At 46.0% G+C, this 21,981-nt stretch overlaps 1 protein-coding gene across 3 annotated transcripts; it reads left to right on the top strand.

The window, feature by feature from the left end:
* The first annotated feature begins 91 nt into the window (after positions 1–91).
* SCCRO3 (defective in cullin neddylation 1 domain containing SCCRO3) lies at positions 92–18,937 on the top strand. Of its 3 annotated transcripts, none has more exons than XM_089587164.1 (3): positions 92–238; positions 7,621–8,677; positions 15,451–18,937. In XM_089587164.1, the coding sequence occupies exon 2, from the start codon at positions 7,645–7,647 to the stop codon at positions 8,659–8,661; it is 1,017 nt and encodes a 338-aa protein (XP_089443290.1). In that variant the 5' UTR covers positions 92–238; positions 7,621–7,644; the 3' UTR covers positions 8,662–8,677; positions 15,451–18,937. The 3 variants fall into 3 exon arrangements, with proteins under 3 accessions (XP_089443290.1, XP_089443292.1, XP_089443291.1); XM_089587166.1 differs by lacking the exon at positions 92–238 and adding an exon at positions 326–646; XM_089587165.1 differs by lacking the exon at positions 92–238 and adding an exon at positions 689–971.
* The last annotated feature ends 3,044 nt before the right edge of the window (positions 18,938–21,981 follow it).

Below are 21,981 nucleotides of genomic sequence, written 5' to 3'. Positions count from 1 at the left end.
TAATTTAACTTATAATAGCACCAAGATCACAAACAAAACACTCAGACCGGGGCGCTAGTTACCCTACAGCGTAAAGCACAACCAACTGTCAGCTGTCTGCTCGGCCAAGCGAGTTGATCGTCGCTCGTTTTCTGTGTGCTTGTCTGCGCTGATGCTGGTGCCAGTTCTCGCAAGGTGAAAGACAAAAAAACTTCCCCTCAAAAAAAAGAGACGTCCGGCAGGCCTCGTTATGTGAAATGTAAGCTTTGTTCTTTTCTCCGCTTTTCGATCCACGTGCTTCATCGTTCATTATACACAGCGCTGCGTTAGCAGTCCGTACGGTCCCGTCTACTGTATGCGTGAGGGTTGGCCGCCGTGTTGACCGACGGTCTGGGACACAAAAGAATGGTCGATTTGCTTGAGTTGCGCTGCAGTTGCGCGGTTCTTTGACCCAGCTGGACGCTACAGTGCGCATTGGGGGGCCCCCGAGTCGCCGGCCGACCCCGAAAAGTCCCTTCGCTAGCGAGCGGTGCGCTGTGAGCGAGTCGCGAAGCCATTCCGCCGCCGCAAAAAGCACGTTGCTTCCGAAAACAACGCAACCGAAGACAAGTCGTCATCTTCCATCGTAACGCGGGGCAAGAGCTGGGCTGTCTTTTTCTGCCGTTCGGTTCGTTTTTATTCTTCCCGTTTCTGTTTCCTATTTCACAAAATGGTCACGCTGTTTCGGATGACTCATGACGCGTGCGAGCTTTTGTGTCCGGCTGTTTCGAGCTAGATATCCGTCAGCTCTCGTTCGGCGAAAAGTTGGGTCGCTCAGTGAATCTCGACGGCGTACCAGTACGCGCCTGTAGAGGTTGCTGCTAATTAAGCTGCGTCTCGGTGAAGGTCGGAAGTACTGGCAGTACATGGGTTTCAGTATTGGTTACCGTCATGCGGTTTTCTCTTTACTGTGTTGCGTTTGATCCAAGGTTCTCGTGATATACGTGCTCATTGTAAGTACTTTCGGTGTTTGGTTCACTAGAATATTTTTGATGGTCGCTCGTGGTTATTGATATTTTTTTTTTTGTCTGATAATGTAGAACATCGCGGTTTTCGATTTGTGCAAACTTGATACGCGCCAGTAGCGGTCTCTGCGTATCCGCCGATTGCCTCTCGACATTGTGCACATTGTGCATTTGCCTCTCGACATTGTGTTTGACGCAGATAAGCTGTACTATTGTTTTCATCTCGTGTGTAATGAAACTACGTATTGCCTTGCTTTTTGCGTGCTGAGATTAGAATGTTGACTCGCCTGCTGATAGTTACCTCTGCGGGAGGCTTGTTAGCATGCCTGCTACTCTAGTCTTATACTTGTTTTGCACCTTGTGATGTTGTATATCTTAGGAAAGTTAAAACTGCACGTTCCGAAAAGTAACAGCTTGCTCGGCTTGGTTCTGTTGTTTTAAGTGATTTGGTTCATGTCACAAAACGCCATGCAGTAAAGCTTTTTTCCCAATGGGGAACTCCCTTGGACGTTCTGCGGACGTCCGCAAGACGTCCATAGGAGTTTTAATGTCCATTGGGTTAATGCAATAGCACTGTTATCATGCATGTTGTGAATACCTGGTGGCATCTTTACATAAAACATTTGAACAGAATCTAAGAGCATGTCAAGACAAAATGCAGTGGCTGGTTTGAATTGGTCTTTATTGCACAAGTTTACGACAGTTCAGTGCACAAAAATGTAAGAATGTGGGCTCAGAAGAAAACAAAGCGCTGCAAAAAATGGCAGAACCTGGGAATATATTTCTAAAGGCATGACAATATCCAACGAGTGTTATAACTGTGGAGTGTTTAAATTTTTTTTTTTCCTGAGGCTTGCTAAGTGAAATGGACTTGAAGCAATTAAAATTATAGAAAAGCAACACATGACTTACTACCCAAATTTACAGTATGCAAAAGCATCAATGTTTTGAATTGTTCTATTTGAGGCCTTTTTGTGCTGCATCAAAGCTTTGGCTCAGCTTGCTGATATGGGTTCCCCCAGCAATGTGTTCTTGGGAGCTTCTGAACGGCATTCCTTGGCAGCTATTCATCATTTCTAACACCCATCGAGACAGGTGCTGACTCTGACAACTTCCGCATATACTGACAGTGTTAGGAGTTATGTCTTTCGTGAAGAAAGACCTGACGTTTTTTAGTCTTTTTATTTCTTTAAAGGTAACAGGCCTTATATGACTTCCGAAAACACTGTCAGTATTAGGAGTTATATATGTCTCTCTTAAAGCAAATCTCTGCTATATTTTTAGTGCTTTTATTTCTTTAAAGGTACAGGCTTTATATAAAGCTAACCACAAAAAAAAATGCACGAGACTTAGCTATTTTTACCACGGTAGCCGCGTGAAATGTCTTCTGATAATTTTTCAAGCAAAGCCATGCGTGTTTCAAGGCCAGTGCTTGAACTTTTCCGTGATGTTTTATTGTGTAACATGAAAAACTTTGTTTTTCTGTTACACAATGTAACAGTTCACTGTTCTGGACAGTAAAATCAGTTAGTAGCGTTCTTGTTTGTCGTGTCTTCCTCCTGTGTTCGTCTTTTTTTGCGCTACCTTTTTATTCAAGTTTTCATCATGTTTCTCATTTCTGAATTTCTTTGACGGTTTCTCTGTTTTCTTTCTCTTCATTGGTTGTCTTTGACCTGCTGCAAACACAAAGGGGGGGAGGAGCAAGCCTCACGGGTTGGTTACATCAAAGACAGCCCCCTCTTATTTTTAAAGCAAACAAGAAAAGCAAGAAGTTTTAGCTGTAGCAGTGCTTAGCGACTACTAAGGTTCGCCGACATGTCGCCTGGTTGGGTATTAAGTTTGACAAAGGAAACTGTCGTTTACATCTTGGCCCCCCACTTTTTGTCTGTGTTCTCGTTTTCCTTTTTCAGTTGACGTAAGCAGTGCTCATAGCTAGTGGGCGAGCTTCTCTGAATAACCACTTGCTGTGTGTGTACTCGTGTGCGTGCATACGTGTTATGTTTTTGCTGAAGCAGTGCTTTATCGCCTTTGCAAGGTGTGGTTGCAAAACTTATCAGACATATATAATTAAGTATTGGTTGTTTACGTCATTGATAGTGTTACTGTGGACACGTCTAGGTTTTTTTAGTTGCCTTAACAATTTACGGCGCTGGACCATTTCTTACTTAGGTGTTGTCATTAGAAGAAATTTGCATAGGTGCTTCGAGGCCTCACATGCATAGTGGCATTGTTCACAAAGTGGCCTTGCAATGTCTCTTCAATTTTTTTTTAGTGCTGCTTGTTGCCCTCATTAGGAGCCCTCATGTGTTTCAGATAGCGTCAAAGAAACGAGGTTAGAGACATTGGTACATACTAATTAATCTTGTTTTTTACTATAAAGTTCAACATAGTAAACGCAGATAAAAAGGTTGCCAAGAGCCGCATCTCATATGTCCATTGACGAAGTCAGCCTTTAACAATCAGTAACATGGCAAAGGCTGGCATACCATGATTTTCTTGCAAGGCATCCCACAACCTTTGTTGTGCTTTGTTGGTTTAGTGCCATGGGACAGAGGGGCCATAGGCAAGGAAGATTCCAACATAGTGCCACTATAATCTTGGGGGAGCACTGTCTCCCTCATCACCTCTTTTTTTCTTTCATCTTTTTTTTTTTCATGATATCAGTCGACTGGTTTTGTTTGCTCTCTTCACGGTATCTACAGCTGGTACGGTTTTGCAGAGCTGCAGAGTGTTTGAAGCAAAACGGGAAATGTAATGCCCTAGCATTATGTGTGTTCCCTGTGTTAGTATAGTCTTCTAGTGTAGGGTGTTTTTTTTTCCTGTGCAAACAATTATGAGACTTGAGCACTTTGTTTTTGGATTAATTCGCCAAGCGCGAAGCTATGTAAAGAAGCCAGTCACCGCAGTGGCAGTCAGTGACATTTATTTTTTTTTATTTTTTTTATTTACATAATACTGCAGACCTCATGTGGTCCAAGCAGTAAGGGCAGATAAGGCGTAATTACAAACGCCATAAGTTATTACATAGGCAAAAGGTTTACACATGACACAAATGAGGAAATACACAATTCAAAGGAAATACATTACACATCAATCTGCACACAATAATTCATTTCTAAGATTATTTTCAAAATTATCACTTGGTACAATCTGTTCGTGCAGTGTATTCCAATCGTTTATTGTGCGCGGAAAGTAAGAGTATTTAAACGAGTTTGTTTTTGCAAAATATGGTGTTAGGGCATGGGAATGTTGGGGACGGGTTTTTCGTGTAGTCGAAGGTGTAACATAAGGTGAAGAAGAAATTCCGAACTTTCCCTGGATGAGTGAATGAAGAAACATTAATCGAGCAATTTTCCGTCTGATATGAAGAGGTTTAATTTCGTTGGAGGCCATTAAAGCAGATGGGGAATCAGTTGTCTTGAATTTATTGTAAATGAAGCGCACAGCCCGCCTTTGTACGTTTTCTATTTTTGCTATATCTTTTTTGGTGTACGGATCCCACACTAAAGCCGCATACTCAAGTTTGGGCCGAATAAGAGAGTTATATGCTAATAGCTTAACGTGACTGGGTGCTCCTTTGAGCTTGTGTTTCAAAAATCCAAGTTTTTTTAACGCAGATGAACAGATGTAATCAATATGGTCGCTCCAGTTAAGCTGTGAATTTATTAAAACGCCTAAATATTTGTATTTTTCTACTTCCGAGATAGTAGTGCCGCAAGCAGAGTAACTAAAGTCAATAGGTTATTTCTTTCTTGTCATGCGCCAAACCACAGTCTTATCAGAATTGAAGACCATTCCTGATCTGTCACACCAGGCCACAATTTCGCGGAAAGCATCATTCAATAATATCTGGTCAGCCACAGAACTTATTGGGGTGTACAGCATGCAGCCATCGGCAAATAAACCAATTTTAACATTTCTATCAACGGAACACACAATGTCGTTTACATAGACTAAAAATAACAGTGGACCTAGTACACTTCCTTGGGGCACGCCAGATGTCACTGGAAGTAACATGGAAGAGATGCCACCAATATCCACAAACTGTGTTCGATTTTGTAGGTAGGAAGCAATCCAGTTTACTAAGGTCAAGGGCACGCCTATTAATTTCAGTTTTTCAACAAGTTTATTGTGGGGAACTTTATCAAATGCTTTGCTGAAGTCTAAAAAAATTATGTCCAGTTGTCCAGATTTATCTAATACGGAACTAAAGTAACCAACTGCGTGACAGTTGAAAAACCTTTCCTGAAGCCGTGTTGAAATGGAGACAAGCATCCTTTAGAGTTTAGTATTTCAAGTGTGTGGTTAGCGATAATGTGTTCGATTAGTTTGCAACAGGTACTCGTCAAAGAAATCGGACGTTAATTGCCTAAACACGCGCGGTCCCCCTTTTTATGCACAGGCACAACTCTGGCTGTTAGCCAGTCAGGGGGGCAATGAAAAAGACTATAAGGATAAACAAAAAATTTTTGTTAAGAAATGGGCTAATGATTCAGCATAACGGCGTAAGAAGGCGTTTGGTATGTCGTCTGGACCATGTGAACGTTTCGTATCTAACCGGAGTAGGGATTCAACAACGCCTTCGTAGGATACAGTGATTGATTCTTCAGGCGAAAGGTCAAATACATGTTCATTGGCACTTTCTTTAGAAAACACAGAATGAAAGTAGTCATTGAAGTGCGTCGCAATCGATTGAGGACACGTAATCATGTTGTTATGCACAGTGATTTGGTTTATTTGCTTGTGAGAAGTTCGAAGGTGATCCCAAAATTTATGAGGATCATTTCGTATAAATTGTGGAAGACTTTCTGTAAAATAATGTTTTTTTTGCTGATTTAATGCTAGAAGAAAGCTCTTCTGCTAAAATAGCTAACTGACTAGAACTGGCGTTCTTAGTTTTTTTCAGCCGTTTGAGCCTTCGTTTTAGGTGAATGATGTGCCGATTTATCCAGGGATTTGCTTTCTTTAAGCGCTTCTTCTTATCGGGTATGAAGTTATTGATACAATATTTACAGTGTTCCTTGAACGTGTTCCATAACTGTGTGCCCCCCTTTATATGCACTGCCAGAAATAACTGTTGTATTTTTGCACCATCAGACAAATGGACCATTTCGGAGTAGCATAAAATATTAAGCATTGCGATTTCAGTGCTCTCATTAGGTGCTGAGAGTGCTGAACAAGTTAAACTTGTAAAATGAATGAAGAACATCAATTGTATGCTTGATTCCCATTGCAGGGCTGTTTAAGGTACATGCCCGAGTGCTGTTCCTGTTCACATTATGCAAACATAACGTGGCCCATGCTGTGTACTGTACTGTTTGCACCCTTAAATTTTCTCAGGTGAGGTGTGACCCACCAGTGAGTGACCCACTAGGAAACCCAGCTTTCTTGAACCACCGACAGATGGCAGCAGTTACCCGGCATGAGCGCTTTGTGCGAGCTCTTTATAAAATCTGAGCTGTCACAATGCTTCTTCGCGTGACTCAGTATTTGTGAGTGACCCACGACGCAGCGAATGTGTTGTACTAGCTGCAAGTAGTTATTGTTGTGAAGTCAGAATGCAGCTTTAGTGTATACCAGGTGTTGCAGGGAAGCCCACCATTACTTTAAAAAACGGGCTGTTTCAAGTAAAGAGGAGCTTTTTGTGGCACAGTAATACCAGCTCAGGCTGACGTCAGGAAACAGGTTAATCATGTTAACTAGTACAGTGGTTAACTAAATTCTGATAGTTAATTTCTTAACTATTACTGATAGACTCTTGATTGCAATTCGATTTGTAGCGGGTCGTTAGTATTAGAAATATCACTCTTTAAAACTTCAAAGAAGCAATTTCTCTTGCCGCTGTGGCTTATCTAATTTGGACCATTTCTCTTGCTATTCGAAAACCGCGCACCTGTAAAGTGGCGTGAATTGACGGACATCACTCTGCATTCTCCGCAGGTGCATAGTTTTCTGATGGCGTGAGAAATTGCCCAAATTAGTTGAGCCACAGTGGCAAGAGTAATCGCATTCGAAATTTTAAAATGTGGCTAATACTAATGGTTGGCTGCAAATCTCTTATTGCAATTGTTCGCCTCTCGGTAATAGTTAAAAAACTAAAGGTAATCATTTTTCTAGTTAACAGGATTCACGATTTCAGACGTCTGCCAACACTGGTATTACTGTACCGCAAAAGGCTTCTGTTTACCTCAATAACCCTATATTTAAAAATTAGTGGTGGGCTCCCCTGAGACAACTGGTATATACCCGAACTATTTAGCCCAAAGAAAGCAAATGGTTGAAGAGTGCATATACACAAGTATATGTCTGAGAATACAGTCAACTCTCGTTAACCATGACTCGAAGGGGACCAAAAGTTTATTCTAGTTAATGGGAGCCCTTTTGATACCACTGATGTTGACAGGATCAAAGTGTCAGTTCGAATCAACTGGCGATGAGAATTAACCGAGTCCGGATTAATGAGAGGCTGCTGTGTATATCGTAACGGAACACCTGTCCCCATTTGCCACGTTGGTGACTCTTGTAACTGAAATACCATCCTTGTTGGGAAATTGTGGGAGTCAATCCCCACTGTTTAGTTTGTCCCTGTTTACTCTGCCATTGCTGAAAGCGCCTCTTCGCCTTCGCCCTTACGCAGCACCATGGTATGTGAGCCAAGCTCATGGGGAACGCGCTGTGCTGCTGCCTCGGCCAGGACCCGGCGACCGGCGAACACCCTCTGAAGTTCCTCGACCCGGCGTGCACCAAGCCCGGAACCACGGGTGTCACTAACAGCCAGGCCGCCGTGGGCTCGGCCCAGTCAGGGCCGGGTGGCGCCGCGACCCCGACGGGCGGCGGCGGCGGCCTAGCCACGGTCACCAGCACCCCGGCGACCACGCCCACCGGCGTCGCCGGACTCCTGACCAACTCGTCGGCCGCGGCCACTTCCGAGTCAAACGTATCCACTGCGACCGCACCCGCGGCGCCACGGACCAGTATCGGTGAACGCTTCATGTTCTACCCGCGTCGGGACACGGGGCGCCGCGGTGCGTTCGAATCCCGGCACTCGGAGACGCGGGCCCAGGCCCTCTTCGAGAAGTACAGGGACCCCGAGGAAGATGCGGTCCTCGCCGAGGGCATCGTGCGCCTCTGCGACGACCTGGGCGTCAGACCCGAGGAATTCCGTGTGCTCCTCCTCGCGTGGAAGTTTGGCGCGCAGCAGATGTGCCGCTTCACGAGGGACGAGTTCCTCGGCGGCTGCCGCGCCCTGCGCGCTGACTCTGTCTCGGCGATCCAGGCGCGGTTCCCTGAGCTCGTCTCGGAGGCCCGGGAGCCCACCCGGTTCCGCGACCTGTATCGCTTCACATTCCGCTTTGGGCTTGAGACGGGCCAGCGCACGCTGCCGACGGACATGGCAGCCCAGCTGTGGCGACTCGTGTTCTCCCTAGAGCCCCCGCCAGTGCTGGAGCGCTGGCTGGCGTTCCTCGAGAGCCACCCGGAGGTGCGCGGCATCACGAGCGACACGTGGAACATGTTCTTGCACTTTGCGGAGACGGCGGGCCGCGACCTCAGCACGTACGATGACTCGGAGGCGTGGCCCAGCCTGTTTGATGACTTTGTGGAGTATGAGAACGATCAGACGAACCAGAATGTGCTCCACCAGGTGAACAAGGGCGACAGTGATGTGAAGGCAGAGTGACGGCATGTTGCTGAAGGTAAGCACTGCACTGTGGGTTGCCTGCAATGGCCACCCATGCATTGGAAAACTGGTTGCTTAATTTGGGTCATTATATAAGCATAGTCGTGCTGCATTAATGGCAGAGATAACATGAACAAACCAGTACAAAACTCCGAGCCTTATTATTTATTGTGAGCCACTGAACTCCCTGAATTCCTTATTAACATACAACCCCGCTAGAGTAAGCTCGGATGTCGTAAAAACTCGGATATAGTAAAGCGAAGCTGCAGTACGATTAGTCTTCTGAATACGGCAACTTTTTTGTTTGTTTTAGTAAATTTTTTTTACATAAACTGCTATAGTGAAGACCGTCTGGTCATGGCGACATACTTCCTGCGGAATAATGACATCGCGGTGCGCACGAAGTCTAGGATGGCGAGGCCAGCATTCGTGGGCAAATGGATACCGAACAGGCTAATACGGTGTTCTTCAAGATGTCTTCACCACCAAGCTGGAGAGCTGGGATGAGAAGCCAACTTTTCGAAGGCCATGAGGCAAAGCACATGGTCCGCGTGGGAAAAGAAAAGGGTAATGTTGGCTATGAACATCGAAAGAAAGCTGCGCGGGTAGCTGAGAAAGGAAAGGCAGTAAAAGGGCAGTGAGGAGTAGGGAATGGAAGAAAAGGGCGAATGTTCGCAGCACACCAGCGCGAAGCAGGGGGAGCGGCAGTACGTCGGTAATGCGTGGCTGGTTTTCACACACTTGACTGTGTTGCGCGCATTTCTTAACTATTGCCTCTTATATGACATTGAGGCTGCATAAGATGACGCTATATTCAAGTGAAGCTTTGATCTTCTCATGGAATCAATCTCGTTATATTTGTAGCCACGTCCTATTCGTGCAAATGCGGTACTTCCACAAGTTACTTTACTACAGAGGGATTCTACTGTATTGGAATGTGGAAAAGGTGGTGTGGGGAATAGCATTCCCCTTTACAGCACTGGCTGCTTTAGCCTAGTCCTGTCTGCACGCCTCCCAGCAGAGCAAAAGAATGCCTCCTAGTCAGCCACTTTAAGACCTTGGCCTTCACTCCCTCAGGCAAAGCCCAACTTGAGCAGCTGAATGCAAACCAGAGGCCCTAACCTGGTCATGATGCAGGGTATAAGTTCCCCTGTCATTCATAGGCTACTGCAGCTTTTTGTGTGTCATTTTGTGAGCCAGCAGGTGCCAGTCACTCGTTGTACCCTAGTAAGTGGCTGGTTTCAGTCGGTTGTACCAGACAAAAGTTGCTGGTTATCAGAAAAAAAGGTTCATTTCTGCATTGCTTTACAACCCAGTTTGTTTGTATTCATTCCAGCAGTTGAACTGTGTATGTCCCCACCCCCCCTCATGCTTCTTACTTTTACAATGAACTGATTTGCCTGACTGTGCTGAAGTACTTCAATGTCCGATGTACACTCTGCACCTAGTGTATAGTCTGTAAAAAAAATTACGATAGTTGAATAAAATTCAAGAACAAAGCGGCTCTTCCCCGTCAAAGGACCCCATTACAGCCAATGGTGTCGGCCAGTCCCCATAAACCTGTTGGCATGACAATGCAGGGAGGGACTATCCTGGAGCATGGAAGGAGCGGACTATCCCCTTTCATCGGCCATTCCCCGCGTTGTTGCGCTAGCAAGCTCGTTAGAACCGGCCGACGCCATTGGCTGCATGGCGGTCCTTTGACAGGGAAAAGCTGCTACGTTTTTGAGTTGTATCCGACCATAGATTGTCTGCACCCGGTGCAAGGTCCACACCCAGTACATGTCACGTACACACAAACGGGGTGTGTCCGTACCCAGACACCCTTCGAGCGTGTCGGTGTAGTTGCAATCTCGTAGGAGGTGGCCGCGACTTAGCGTGGCTAGCTCAGCGAGAATCCAACTACCAAGTGACAAGGGGTGCATTCGTCCGGTGCCCAGCTTTCAGCGGTCACAAGCCAAGAAATGGGCCAGAGTCAAAGGTTCATGGAACAACAAACTATATGCAGCAGAAAGTTGATACGGAGGAATTACTACAAGTGACTCATAAGAGCACACACAAAGTCTGCTTGAGAATAGTGCAACACAGGCAGAACAATAATTGTTAGAAGCTGCAGTACACAGGGCGCTCTTACAAAAATAGTGCACTAATCACGTGAGATGCAAATGAAGAAGACTGTCACGTGCTCTCCATCTGGGGAGTGGCTGGTCAACAGTGCCATTACCCCGGGAGTCGTGCGGTAGCGCGTTTTCCGAAGCAACCAAACTACAGCATGGGCTAGCCACCGGCGCTAAACGTTCTCTTTTAGAAGTGCTGCGTCTGCTAGTTGCCTTAAAAACCTGCGTACAATATGGGCCCGCATATAATACAAGATGTTTTTTGGTGATAGCAAAGACATAAAAGTTTTCATCTGCATATCATGGGAGTAAGGAAAGGCAGTTAGCTCAACGGCATTCCTGAAGTCATGGAAGCTGGAGATCACGAGCATGCACAGACTGGTTCCAGCACGCGCGTGGACGGTTTGGAAGTGTCCGTAGTCGGAGCTTTAGTGATCATCGTTATCGGGTGTACTGTCTTCTAAAAGGCTCTTGTCAGAGGTATCTTTCCATAAAAACACGCTTCTGGTAGCATCGAGCGCATTCGATATCCCGCGTTTCTTGAAATCACAGCAGACGAGCTCCTCGGGAATGCTGGCCCAAGCGTCCACAGTCCAACTGCACAGCATGGCTGGAGTGGCCTGTATTCATCTGCAGTAACTGCAGGCTCTCCTTATCTCATCCAGGCCATGTAGCAGCGCTTGATGTGCTGTCTTTTTAAAAGCAGCTGAGTATTGCTTATGAAGTCCCTATACTATGGGAGATTCGATCGTCCTGGTCGTCATGAGGTCAGGTCACCGTAGTGAAATGGTGTCGATATCGAAGCTGCCAACCTACGCCACCTCTTGATAGTGCCTCCTCTTGCCTTAGGCATGATGGTAATGGCACTAGATAATTATGGAACCAGAACTGTGGATTTTGGCCGATAATTGTTTGAACCCGCATATAATACAAGGTGGAAATCTGGAAATCAATCTTGTATTATATGTGAGTTTTTACGGTACTTTGCGCCATGGCACCTACACCAACTTCCACAGTCCAAATGCTCCCATCCCTCCTACTAGGGCATGCGTTGCCATGGGTCAGGCACAGAAGAGTCTTCTAGAATGGGCGAGTTGTTTCTTCATGAGCCGGATGCTGCCACATCCGAGCGAAGTGGAGAGGGCATCACTTAACACATGCAAAGCTTTGCGCCCTCCATCGGTCATTGGTTGATTTTTCCTCGATGTTCTCGTACTGTCTACAGTGTGCCCTGACGAGTTTTCATTCGCACCACACTGGCTCCTTAAATGGGCGCTGATTTTTATGACATGTTCCACACCCAGTGCCTGTACCACACCCAGTACATGCTCCGTGCCCAGTAGATGGGCCTTACCCGGTACTTTTTCCTGTACCTGGTCAATAGAAGTGTGTTGAGCATTTTATGCATAACACTATCTATCTGCTTTTCTAATCAATTAGCTTTAAGCGATAACATATTCAGTAATATTCTAAATTGATCAACACCACAAAATAAATTCATTAATTAAAAAAAAAGTCCCCTGTGCCCCTTGGTTTCTGTGGCTGTTGGCTTCTGTCGCTATCTATTGGTGTGGAGTGTACAGCATTTTTTTTTTTAATATCACTCATTATAGTGTGAAGTGCCCAATGGGATTCTGTGCACCAGGTGTGGTTTATACAAAGGGTGCGGATTGTCTACTGGGGGCGGACAATCTAGTAAAAAAAAAATTGTAACCAATGCTGAGCACTATATGGACTGTACACTGGGTGGACACTGAATGCCAGAAATTACGGTACTGTAGCAGAAGAGGCATGAGCCATTGCACAGTGCAACATTTTGCTCTTTTGCGTGTCATTGCTTTGTCTGCCATGGTTGCTATGTGCTTTGCATGACTCCTGTGAATGCTATCTATCACCGGAGCTCAGGAACTTACCGTACTTTCCGATGTATAAGACGCACCAAAATTTACCCTGTTGGAACAATGAAACTCAACTATATGTTCTTGCGCGACCATCGCGAAATGCTCTGTGCCTGTGAGGACACTCCTTACATGGCGCGAAATGATAAAAAAAAAGAGGCAGCACGCATGCCCCAGAAAACCTCGCACAGGCACAGCAGCAATGCTTTATTTTTTCCCTCAAAGCCTCCAATGGCTATTTTCGGACGCGCTATCATAAAGTTCACCAGTTTCTGGAGGCAGCACTGCTGAGACATCCTCTTCACACTCAGAATCGCTGCTGTGATCATCGTCGGGCTCGCGTACCGATCAAGCCAGCCTTGCGAAAGCTTGCAGTTATCGTTGCCACTGCAACTGTGCTCCAGGCCTCACGGACCCACTTCGCAACATCGCGAAATGAAGTGCGTCTCATTGCGTTCAGTAGTGGTGTATCTGTGATCACCTTTAATCATCCATGCCTACCAAATACGTTGCAAAGCAGCTTTAAAGCTGCGTTTAAAACAAATGAACCATGTTACAACTGCGTGATTGATGTTTATCTGTGGTCATCTTTAATCATCCAAGCCTCCCAAATGCGCCGTAGAGCAGCTTTAAAGCTGCGTTTAAAACAAATAAACTGTGTGACAACTGCGTGATTGATAGTGACACTTTTTTTTTTTTCTTTTTCGTATGGCTCATTTGATCAAGGCTATAGTGCAATACTTGCGGCCGTTCATTTGAAATGGTTTAACAAGTCTCGACATCAACCCGAATTATTTCAAACTTGCAAAAAAATAACGAAAAAAAGACACATCATTGTATGAGACGCACTAGCAAAATTTTTGAAAAAAAAAGTTGCGTCTTATATGCTGGAAAATACAGTAATTTTGAAAGCTTCAGAGCCCATCCTCTTGCATACGTTATGTTTCTGCATGTGATTATGTTTGCCTTACTGTTATCAACAGTTTCTGTTGACTTGTTGGTCCGCTGTTTAACAAGCATCCTTGAGGTTGTTACATAGCACACACTTACCCGGCTGGGTGCTGCAGGAATTGTTAATAACATGTGTTCACACTTTTTAGTATCTTCAGCTCTTTTAAAAACGTCTAATAACTGCTAAGAATGACAAAAAAACATGATCAAAGCACTAGCTTTGTTTTATTTTGGGAAATCCAGTGTTACAATTCTCCTCTGAAGCTCTGCAGTTTAACTTTATTTTGTTCGGTCCATAGCATAGTTTTTCATCGTTGAAATCTGTGGGTCATAGCTGGGCGTTCATTTAGCCCAATAATCCGAGGGCGGTCTAAATTAAACTGTAGCCCTCCGCTATGGCATCCCTCAGAGCGACAGCACAGCTTTGTGGGGTAGCTAGACTCCCAAATGACATTGCACAGTGACATTGCATAGCACGCAGGCATTGTTTATGCTTTGCCTCCATCGAAACGTGGTTGGCACAGCCAAAGTTTGGTCCCACGGTGTTGGGCTGAGCGGAACCAAAGCCACTGAGCGGCCGTGATGGGCCAGAATTCTAAAACTTATGAAGAGAGCTGTGCAAGATTGGCTGGTGCCCAGTCATGGCAGACAGCAAGTAAGAAGCCTATTCACAACACTGATTGGAAAAAAAACGCTGGGAAACTGAAAAAAAAACATTTAGTGTAAGAAATGATTTCAGTCTTACCCAAACATATTGCCTGAGTGGTACACGGATAACAAGTGAAAGCTTTGTTTGCTCAAAGCCTATGGCATTGATATATTGCAGGCGTTATTCTTTCCATGTCTGCCAAGGCCAGTGTTATATGCAACTCCGTTTTGATTTGATTATATTTTTATTTTTGACTATCCGTCATTGGCTCAAGCCCAGTAATTGAGAGTAGGGGTTATAAAGGAGTAATTACTCATTGGCATCCACCCAAGCGCAGCCAAACGGCTACAAAGGAAAGCTATACAGCTTTCTCAGAAACTTGATAGTTAAAGAAAAATTCGTCCTGGTCCGGGGTTCGAACCTGGGAACACCGCTTCACCGGAGCAGTCGCTCTACCAACTGAGCTCTACCAACGGCAAGCTTATGGTAGGGCGAGAGCAAACTGATCAATAACTCGAAGTGAGAACAGTGTTGGTCAAATGTTTAGGGGAATCCCCCAAGGTGGAGTAAATTTGTAATAAGGGAATGATTTGGCATCCACCCAAACGCAGCCAAACGCAGCCAAGCGCAGTAAACATTTGACCAACACTGTTCCCACTTCGAGTTATTGATCAATTCGCTCTCACCCTACCATAAGCTTGCCGTCCCGGTTTGCTCAGTTGGTAGAGTGACTGCTCCAGTGAAGCGGTGGACCCGGGTTCGAACCCCGGACCAGGACGAATTTTTCTTTAACTACGAAGTTTCTGAGAAAGCTGTATAGCTTTCCTTTGTAGCCGTATGGCTGCGCTTGGGTAGATGCCAATGAGTAATTACTCCCTTATTACAAATTTACTCTACCTTGGGGGATTCCCTTAAACATTTGAGCAGAGTAGGGGTTAGTGCCATCGCCAGAGCTACCGACGAAAAATGGGATGGAATTGAAATGGAATTGTTATTTCTATTTCGATTTACCTCTCCACTCTGTTTTGATAAATTAATAGTGTCATGGCACTGAGGCTTGTAAGCACACATCCAACTCTAGAAGTGAGTTGCAGCATCTCAGAACTTTGCAAAATTAGCTTCTCAGAGGCATGGTGCCGGGGCAGATGGTCTAACGGTGTTGTGCATCTTGCAGGGTTGTGACTCATCTCAAATGTCGAACCAGTCGGCCGCAGCAAGCTCCACGGAGGTCGAGGAAACGGCTGCCCCGGCAGCTGACGCTGTCACTGTGCACGGACTACAGGCCACATCGACAGAGTGGCTTAATCCCAGTGAGGCGCACGCAGATTGCTCGATTCCGTTCGAGGGGCAAACCTTGACCCATGATACCGGTTGCACGCTGCATTCGTGCCATGGCTACACAGCAATGCCACGTGGGGCTTGCAGATGGGGCTGGTATTACGAAATGAGCGTAAGCTTTCAGTTTTCAGCGACGCACCGGCAACTGTGAGAAGGGAGCTCGTCAGTATCGATAGACAGACTGTGAAACGAAGCGATGCTTTCAGTGGTCGCGTGATTGTGTGTAATGTAATGTAATGTGGCAGGTTTTCTTCATCCTCACTTGTTATAAGAAGGTTGGGATGGGTGCAAAGTCTCCAGACCATCCTCCGCATCTAGCGTTGGCTTGCGCTGCATACTGGCCGGACGCGAAGTCGTTGGACAAGCATGTGCCTTGAGAGCACGGAGAACTAGTCATCGCGTCTGCGCTCTCCAAGGGTTTGGCGATTGGGCTTTACCGGTTATGTTGCACACTACTTGGAAAACATCTCTTTGGATAGAGCTTCAACCTGCGAAGGTTTTATTTGTTGTTGTTGTTGTGCGCTTTAACTTAATTGAAACTGCTGTGAAATTGCGGCAAATATGATACTTTTTTGTTCTCTCCGGTAGTTCTTATCTACGGCTTCTTATCTTTTTTTCGATTGGACATTAGTATCTAGTGCCTGTCAAGCACAGGTTCATTCCACGGGGCTTTGTTAGTAGTGACGACCTGTAGCATGAAGCGAGCCGAGTCATCCGAAAAATCAGCAAATTCCCCAAACACTTGTGAAGGACCACTTTGTGGGCGTCATTGTTACGGCAGCCAAGTGCAATTCCCTTTTTTTCTTGCCTGCTGCAGTTCGAAATATCTCTTAGGTTGCATAGCATGTGCGATATCAGTTGTTTAAATATAGGGCCCTTCGTATTTGAGTAAAAACTGCGCCTGGTTTTTACTCCTCGAGAAGGCATCATGAGATGCCTACCAAAAAGAGGCCTTCAAGGAAAAGGTCTTTAGGTTTGCAAAAAGCTGAAGACCCAACATGGAAGCGAACAGATACCTGCAGGCTGTCCAAGGGTGGTGCTTTCACTTAATTGTTAATGATTTTAATCCTTTTAAGAATGCTGATGTTGAATAGCAATGCACACAGCATGAGCCTGAAAGACACTGCTTGGGCTCTATACTTTAGACAGGAGTAGCGATCAAGTGCTCTGTTTTCAGATTTTGTCCACTGTTTGCTTTATTCACAACTTTGTTACTTTTGGGATAGGATTTTGTTCACCAGCTGGGGACCAGCGAGCCATGGCTGAAGAGAGGATTTGTGTTGCATTCTACTGGAACTTGTTAGATGTCCATTTCTGAAGGAACTTTGTCAGAAGCTTTGAGTACGTTGATCTCCTTGTCAAGCTTTACACTGCGGTAAATAGCGCTTAGTTTTGTTGTCTCCTTTATGCAGCTCAACACTGTGCGCTTGTTGCTGTGTATACATTCTCTTTGTTCTTTTATAGAAGCTTCTGCAACTTATTTCTTTGGCTGCCAGTTCCTTATTTCTTGCCTTTTACACTTGCTTCATTGGTTTACAGCCGTTTACACGGTTGTTAAGCTTTGTTTTTTTTTTCTTATTATTTTACTGTCAGGCCACTTTCCAGCCATGTGCATAGGGTCTAGTCTTATGTTTAGTAATGAAACTGTTTCTCCTATGTAGGTGAATATTGAATGAAGCGGATGTCTAATGTGTATGATGATTTGTAAGACGTGAACATGGTTTAACACAGTATCTTGGCATCAGCAGGCTTGCACTGTGTTTGCAATAGGGATCATGGTAGAAAGAATGAGGTTTGCAAGAAACAAAGCTTTAAGTAAGATGTGGATTGATTTTTGCTTCACAAATGTGTTCATGAAATGCAAGTGAAAGGGAAGCTGTTAAGTGTTTTTACGAGAACAGCGCACACTCGTACCATGATTTTCTAGAATCAGGTGCTACTGAACCAACTTGTGGAGGAGCTTTGCAAGGATGACAATTTTTTTTTTTACTTTAACATTTTCTGTGCTGTGTGCACACAATTTTTGTAGGTGCATAAACTTTCAGTGGCAGTGTTAACTTTAGCATATTTAGGACTGTGTTGTTGCAGTTTTGTCATTGTAAAACATCACTGAAATGTATGTCAGCAAACATGAGGCTTTTGTCTGACTGTTAAAGTTGCTCTGACGATCCCTGTTCATAGCCCTGAACATTCTGCCTGAGCTATCTGTGTGGTCTTTTATCAAAGGATGCAGAACTTCTTTTCCCTGAGCCATGATCTAAGCTCTCGTCATGCTTCCACTGACTAGACCTTCCAGATTGTGCTTACAGCCGTCAAGTGCATTGCCGTGCCTGCAGAACGGAAAAACCAATTCAGCCTTCGTGTTAGAACGCCATTCAACTTGTTGGTACTTACATGGCTGCATCTTAGGCAGGAGTAGGTGCAGAACACGCTAGACAGAAGGAATGACAACGTGCATAGCACAAAAGTTTATTTAAAATGCTGTGAGAGTTGTGCTACTGCGCTGACCATTCAATATGGCAGGTGTTTGGATGTTGCTCGTAGACCAATCCAGAGCGCTAGCTGGAGCCTTTTTTGCCTGGTGGGCCTAGAATCGTGAGCCAATCAGCTTGGTGTTGTGACAGTGCGGAGAATTGACATTCCTCATCATGCTTGTGTAGGGTGCGTAGGACTTTGCACAAGGTGGAGCTGTGCGCACATCGAGGTGTGGTGTAAATTAATGAATCGTGTGTATGTATGTGTGTGTGTGTTTCAGAGAGTGTCAGCGTTACTTTTTTTTAAGTTGCTGGGCTTTTGCTGAGTGGCGCAGGGATGCAGGTGGAAGTGCTTTGCGTGAGTGACTTTTTTCGCTGTCGGAAGGAGACGTGTCTCCGTGGGAGCCACGGTTTTATTTTCCCCGCAAGCTTGATTAGTGCATGCTGGTTGTCGGTGACTCGTGCAGATTTTGAGAGCATTGTCTGCGGTTGCTGTCGCGTTTAACGCAAACACAGTGCGCTAAGGTGCGTCATGTAGACATGAGTTCCTGTCGTGTGGTGAGATCATGGGGAAAAAAGATGGTCTTCATGTGAAAGTGTCATCCTTTGAGCCCCATGAAGTGCTTAGTCCTTTGCTATGATAGAAAAACATTTGGGCGTTTGTGTTAACCGTGACACCAGCTGTACTTGCTTAACCTTTTTTGTACTCTCTGGCAGAGTGGCATATCGTGTTTGCTATTGCTGTTGAAATCTATGAATGCATGGCTATTTACAAGGTGTGCGTGTGTATTAGTGTGTGTGTGTGGGTGAATGCATGCGTAAGCTATCAATAAACTATTTTCTATGAAAGATATGTGTTGACCATATGTGTGCCATCCAGCCAGTTGTGCTGCTACCGACTGGATGCCTGTTTCTGGAAGCAGTGCTGGAGAATTGTACAGTCGATAGCTGTTGTAGTGAAGTAGCATGTGTAGGAAAAAAGAAAGAAAAAGTTATTGTAAAACAGACAAATGCAAACAAATCTGTGATCAACTCTGTGCACGAGATGCTCGAGCAGAAACAAGGCTGTGTTCTTCAATTAGACTAAACTCTTGCCACTTCATTAACAATGTACCTCAAAAGAGGTAGAGACCTCACTTTTCGTTAGCATTTTTAGGAGGTGGGGCAGGGAATGATGCTTTGCAAACTATTCTTAACCTAATTGTTTCTCCCATGCAGTTTTGGTTTCAGCAGTGAACGGCGGTAGTGCTGTCACCATTCGGTTTAAGATCACTCGAAGCATACAAAAAATGCAACGTAACAGCTGATCACTCGATGTCATTTGGACCGTGCCAGGCTGGTGTGAATGGTGGATGTAGTGAAAGCGGCAGAGCAGTGATAATATAGTGTTTGTATGCCTCGTATGATCTCAAACCTACTTGCGACATCAACCTGCTGTTGGCTGCTTATACCAGAAGTGTACAGGAGAAAAATGTGTGTAATCAAATTTCACACAGAGAACTTTACTAATGTCGCGCATAAATACATCGAAAAAAATTACAGTGGAACCTCGATTATACGTCCCCCGGTCATGCGACGACCCGCATTTTACGACGAATTTGTGCGGTCCCGGCAAAACCCCCATAGAGACAATGCATTAAAAACCTCGGTTATACGACGCAAATTTTAGAAGGACCCCGCTTCATACGACGTCTGGCTCGTATCGTCCGTCAAAAAAGGTCGTCAGCAAACGCAGGCCGGGATGTACCGTATTTTCGCGATTCTAACCCCCCCCCCCCCCCCCTATTTTCGGAAAAAATTTCTGAAAAAAAAAAAAAGACTGCATGCGAATCTAAGCACCCCCTTTTTTGCGCGGAAGAGAGCGTTGCCGAGGCCGCCAAGTGCACTTGCTCTCTTTTTCGTCGAGCCTGTGCAGTCGGAGTCCCGAGGAGGCGCGGCCTGCCCGTTGTTGTTGTTGTGACTGAGAGAAGGATGAAAAGGAAATTGCACGGGCCTGCCTACTGGCTCGAGCCAAGCCACCACCGCTGCCAAGTGCAGATAGAGGAGAGTTAAAAGATCAGAGGAAAGATAAAGAGAAAAGATAAGACGCCCATCGCAGCAAATGCGTCTGCCGGCTGCCGGAGCTGACACTGCTGAAGAAACAGATAAGCGGGCGAGGCCGCGCTGGCTGAAGCGAGGACAGCGGCGTCCACGGCGCTTTTTTGTGTTGCTGCGTTCCGACACTACAAGACAGATGGCGGCACAGAACTGTCTGCAGCTATTTTTCTTTTTAATGTTTCCTAAATAAAATGTCTTTTCTCGCGCCCGTTTCATCGAGATTTCGCCGCGGAAAGAGGGGGGGGGGGGGGGGGTCATTTTAGATTTTTCGAATCTAAGCACCCCCTCTCACTTTGGGCATCGCGATCGTGAAAAAAGGGGGTGCTTAGAATCGAGTAAATACGGTAGGCACACTTCAGCCAGTCGATAACCGGTGCGCCTTAATCTTTCCACCTATCAAGAAAACGCGCGAGCCGCTGCCCCGCTGCTCACGGCAGCCTCAACGGCCATTTTATCTTGTTTGTTGAAGACTAGCCCTCTGCCGGCGAAATGTGCTGCATTTGTGTACCGGAAAAAAAAAAAAGACGACGATGAAGTTCAGACGTTAAAAAATATCACGCTTGATTTTCGATTATACGACACCCGGATTATACGACGGTTTCGCGCGGTCCCCTGAACGACGTATAATCGAGGTTCCACTGTATATGGCTTTAACGTAGTTTAAACTGAGTAAGACGTATTTGGCCTAACTATGCAAATCAACTTTTTTTTTTTCCTTTTCTAGAGTATTAAAGCTCCATAATCATTGGAATTTGCCTCTTTGTGATTAGAACATGGTAATCTGTCGCTACAGGCCAACTTCATTGTGACCTCAGAGTCCCTCTAAGCCATTGAGGAAGGTAAACTCGGGAGAGGCGCTGCTATCTCGGCTGCACGCCAAAAAATATGTGCCGGAAGTCACGCGCTTTCGCAAGGGCTGCTGGGAGGTCTTTGGCTGACGGCGCAGCCAATAGCAACACTGGGCGCAGCGGCGTCGTCTGCTGCAATGCCTGCCACACATGTGCAAGCGCGCTGAGACAGTAGCCAAGTAGAGGGGAGCCGGCTTCAAAAAATGTGACGTAACCTCCTCTCCTGAGTTCTTTCCTCCGTGCTCTCAGCCATGGGTACTGCTTAGTGGTCCGGCACGCTCTCGCCAGTGCCACCTGGACTGGTGGCCGGGTTGAGCTGCAGTATGATGACCACGTAGGAGATGAGCGCGCCGGCCAGCGTAAGAACGAATCCGCGCGAGAAGGCGAAGAAGCTCCAGCCGGTGAGTACCACTTCCGGGGCACGGAGCTGGGACACCAGCAGGCGCCCTTCCAGCAGGGCCGGCAGTCCGGGGGCACGTTCAGCGGCGGCACTCCCTTCGGAAGACCGCTCCGGAGTGCTGCAGCCTCCGAGCCCCAATGCCAACGCCTGGCGATTCTTCGCTGGGTGGTGTCCGAGGCAGCGGTGCAGCGGGACAGACGACACGTGGGCGGCCTCGGTCAGCCGAGAGGCCAGCACCGAGAGCAGCAGGAACGCCAGGGTCACGCTGCCCAGGTTCAGGGCTGGGTATTTGCAGACCTTACGCTAAGCCTAAACCACCTAGCATACAGGGCGTTCCGTATTTATCTGTCCGTGTTGTAAAAAGTTCCCTTGCACAACTACTTGCCTATTAGTGCTGAACTACAGACCACAAGAGATGGTCTGTGTTCTTTTTATAAGCAATTTAACATTGCGACTTGCCTGGATTGTCCGAAATCGGCGAATGACAGCAGTGTCTGCGCGCAGAACTTTCGTCGAAGCGACAGAGCAGCAGATTTGACACGCCATCT

Source organism: Amblyomma mixtum, chromosome 4 (assembly GCF_055824585.1).
Source record: "Amblyomma mixtum isolate Tamu chromosome 4, ASM5582458v1, whole genome shotgun sequence".
Classification (NCBI taxonomy): Eukaryota; Metazoa; Arthropoda; class Arachnida; order Ixodida; family Ixodidae; genus Amblyomma; species Amblyomma mixtum.
This window is presented reverse-complemented; position numbering and strand designations above follow the sequence as displayed.

What these genes read in the sequence shown, in the direction of transcription:
- SCCRO3 (XM_089587164.1), top strand. Translation starts at nt 7,645, where the DNA reads ATGGGGAACGCGCTGTGCTGCTGCCTCGGCCAGGACCCGGCGACCGGC.